The sequence below is a fragment of the Choloepus didactylus genome, chromosome 2 (genome assembly GCF_015220235.1).
Source record: "Choloepus didactylus isolate mChoDid1 chromosome 2, mChoDid1.pri, whole genome shotgun sequence".
NCBI lineage: Eukaryota > Metazoa > Chordata > Mammalia > Pilosa > Megalonychidae > Choloepus > Choloepus didactylus.
Genome location: NC_051308.1, coordinates 173593157 through 173596849, shown reverse-complemented (window position 1 = coordinate 173596849; position 3693 = coordinate 173593157). Strand labels below are relative to the sequence as shown.

The 3693-nt window shown below is 45.8% G+C and overlaps 1 protein-coding gene across 1 annotated transcript; it reads left to right on the top strand.

Annotated features, from left to right (window-relative positions):
• Positions 1–455: 455 nt before the first annotated feature.
• LOC119518873 (guanine nucleotide-binding protein G(I)/G(S)/G(O) subunit gamma-5-like) lies at positions 456–662 on the top strand. Its single transcript, XM_037816302.1, has one exon. The coding sequence runs from the start codon at positions 456–458 to the stop codon at positions 660–662; it is 207 nt and encodes a 68-aa protein (XP_037672230.1).
• The last annotated feature ends 3031 nt before the right edge of the window (positions 663–3693 follow it).

Sequence of the window (3693 nt, the reverse complement as noted above, 5' to 3'; positions counted from 1 at the left end):
AAAAGATAGGGAATATCATTTTTAAGTCCTTCAAAATTATACTGTTTTTCACTTTTGGAAGTCAAAACAGGATACTGATAAAAGTTATGTTCTTCACAGCAGTTCTGAGACTTCCTCATCATCATCTCCTTCTCATGAAACCATAAAACAAAGCAAAACACTCTCCAAATAATCCCTCACAGCTAATAGTTGTGGCAGAAACTGGAAGTTAACCAAATTCATTTCCCTTTTTGCTGGGCACACAGCTATACTTCATTTCTAAGCCTTTTCTAAAGTTGGGTGTGGCTATGTGACTGATGTCTGGCCCACTGACCACAGATTGTAGGTGAAAGTGATGTACACTACTTCCAGGCCTGGCTCAATAAACCAGAGAGCCATGTGCTGCCTGAATGTCATCGGGCCCCACAAACTAACCCACCGGCTTTCTGACTAGTTGCCCTGTTCTTGTCTGTACCATGTCTGGTTTCTCCAGCCTTGCTGCTGTGAAGAAAGTGGTTCAGCAGCTCCTTCTGGAGGCTGGGCTCAGCTGTGTGAAGGTTTCCCAGGCAGCTGCAGACCTGAAACAGTTCTGTCTGCAGAATGCTCAACGTGATCTCCTGCCAACTGGAGTATCTTCAAGTATGAATCCTTTCAGACCCCAGAAAGTCTGTTCCTTTTTGTAGTAAAATAAAGCTTTCAAAGGTTTCCTAAGCCACTTTTCATGAACCAGAGAATATTCAAAGGAGGGCTAAATTTAAGGCCTGTACAACAGATTATCCCTATAACACATGTGCCATACTGTGGGAATCCCAGGCACAGGGCATTCCCCAAGGGCCTTGAAGACTGCACACAGCAGCTTGTGTGACCTAGGACAGTTAAGGTTTGACCCATTCTCCTTGTAAAATCTGGTGTGAAATGTAATCTCTACCTGAAACTACCTCCTCCCTGAAACTCCCTGAGGCTACAAGATAGTCTATAATCCTCCCCTCTTCCCTGCTGACTACAGTCATCCCTCCATATGTCACAAGACCCCCGCTCCCCTTATACCCATTTGAATGTCTTTGTCCTAAACGCTTATAAACCACTCCCTGGCACCCCCTACTTTTGTGGAGTATCTTCATGTTGAACTCTGAACCCGCCGCCGTTCAGAGCAGCTCCTGAATCCATTCAGAGCATCTCCTGAATCCTGGCAATGTGACTGACTTCCATTTTTCCTTGTAAGTAAGCCCTGAATAAAAAGTTCATTCCTCTGTACATGCCCAGCATCTTCTTTGGCTTCTTGGCTGCAAAGGCCCACTTGGGCCATGACAATTAGCAAGCCACCAGCCTGGAGACTAAAGAAATTCCAGGCATTGATGACATAAATTTGGGGAAGGGAAAGGGGACGTACCTGGGTGGGATCCTGGGGTGGCCTGAGACCTCTATGTGTGGAGGGGTGGCTGCTGTCCTAAATGAATGGGACCCACTGAGAGAGTATGGAGGTGCATGCACCTCCCTGGCCAGACTAATAGCCATCCTGTAGCAGGCCACAGGATTATTGGGATTTCAGAAAAAGGAAGTGTTGTCAGACTGCTGCCACAATAGACTGGCCATTGTTAGAGGCTGTGTTTGCAGCTGTGGAGGAGACTTTGACAGCTAAAGTGGCAGTGTGCCATTTGGAAGAGGAATTGAAGTTAGAGACAGATATGAGGTTGACCCAAGGAGAATTAAAGGATGCTTTGAATGAAAGATTAAAGTGAGTAGACAGAAACCTAGAAACTTTAGCCTGTCACTATGCTAGAGTGAAAGGGTGGAAACTGCATAAGGCCAAAGTCAGGCACATTTTAACCTCCCCTGATTGGGATCCTAAAATATGGGATCTGGTGGATTTTTCCTCAGATGAGGTTGACCCACCATCAGAGTGGGACCAAGAGGAGGACTGCAAGCTTGTTTGTCCTCTGGTCTGATGCAAAGTCAAATCAAAGCATGTCACAGTCCCTGGTGAGGCAGGTGGAGAGAGGGAGGGTGCTGTTAAAGTAGTCCCTGCCACATCTGCTAAGCAAAAGGTGCTCATTACTATGCAGGACTTTTCTGCAGCTGAATTAAGAGATATTGGGAATAAATATAAACAAAAATCTAGGGAACCCTTAGCAAATTGGCTGCTGCAGCTGTGGGACAATGGTGCTGATGGTACCTTGCTCCCTGAGCATGAGATGAGTAAACTAACCTCACTCACCACCCACCCCTCTCTACACCAACGTATGTATGCAGTAGCCCCTAGCATGGAAACACATTCACTACTTGATTGGCTTATACACCAATGTAAAGAAGTCTGGCCTAATGAAGGGGACCTACCCCACCTGCCCCCTCAGTGGAGCACTATAGATGAGCTCCAAGATGTACAATGAGGGCTGGGAATGAAGCATTCAATATATACACCAGGTGCCATTGGGCCAGATAATGTATTCTTCACTGTAGGGCTGTGTGGGACAATTCTGCAAACTGCTCCTAACCAATGGTATAGAACATTAATGCCAACTCTCAATCCCTTAATGGGAAAGCCTTTATCTGAAGCAGCCCAGGTAATTGCCCAACTAGGAGAAATGGACTGCCTGAGATGATACAAAGCTGGAGTTAGAGCTACCAGTTGTGTCCTGAGGGGGCAGGATGGCCCAAACCAGGTGTTGTGTAGACAAATGTGGGCAGACTTGGGGCTGCTGGGACAAAAAACAGAAGAAATTGATGAGCAGCCAAATGCAGTGATAATTAAGCTATGGAGTAGGTAACCTGAGGAGCAAAGTTTTATTAAGCCAGAGGTCAGAACTCTGGAAAAGGATACTATTTCTAGCTTCAAAATCCATGATCCCTGGCCCATGCCCATAAGGAGCCTTCTGCTCCTCCAGCTGAAGAGGTCTGGGAGTCTCCTTTTCCCCTAGATTAGGGGTGGAGCCAAGATCCCCAAGTGAGAACAATTCATAGGGACACTGGGGATCAGAAGCCACACATAGAAGTAACTATTTTCTGGTCCCCAAGTGTACCCTAATATATAGAAAAAGACCATGAACCAGAGGTCCCACATTAACCATTGCTGGGTATGGGGGCCAAGCAATTAAATCAACACAGAGGTGAGTAGTAATGCAAATTGGCTAACTGCCCCCTCAAACTTACACAATGTATATATCCCCTATTCTGGAATATATACTAGGAATTGACATTTTGCAGAATACTACTTTGCAAACTACCATAGGGGAGTTTTGCCTCTGTTGTTGAGTAGTCAAAGCTGTTCTCAGAGGTCATGCTAAATGGTTGCCAGTGAAGGTGCCTCCTCCCAGGTGCACTGTAGCTGTGTGCCAGTCGAAGCTGCCTGGAGGCCATCAGATCACTGTCACTATAAAGGAGCTAGAAAGAGTGGATATCATTGTCCCCACTCATAGTCCTTTCAATAGCCCTGTTTGGCCAATAAAAAAACCCAATGGGACCTGGAGGATGACTACTGATTATAGAGAACTAAATAAAGTAACACCCCATTGTTTGCTGCAGTGCCAAACGTTGCTACCCTGCTGCAAGACATCAGTACACAATTAGGCCTGTACCATTTTGTGTTAGATCTTGCTAATGCCTTTTTCAGCATTTCTTTAGATCCTTTCAGCCAATCTGCAATCACCTTCACATGGGGAGGATAACAGTTGACTTTCACTATGTTGCCACAAGGGTATCTCCACAGTCCCACCATCT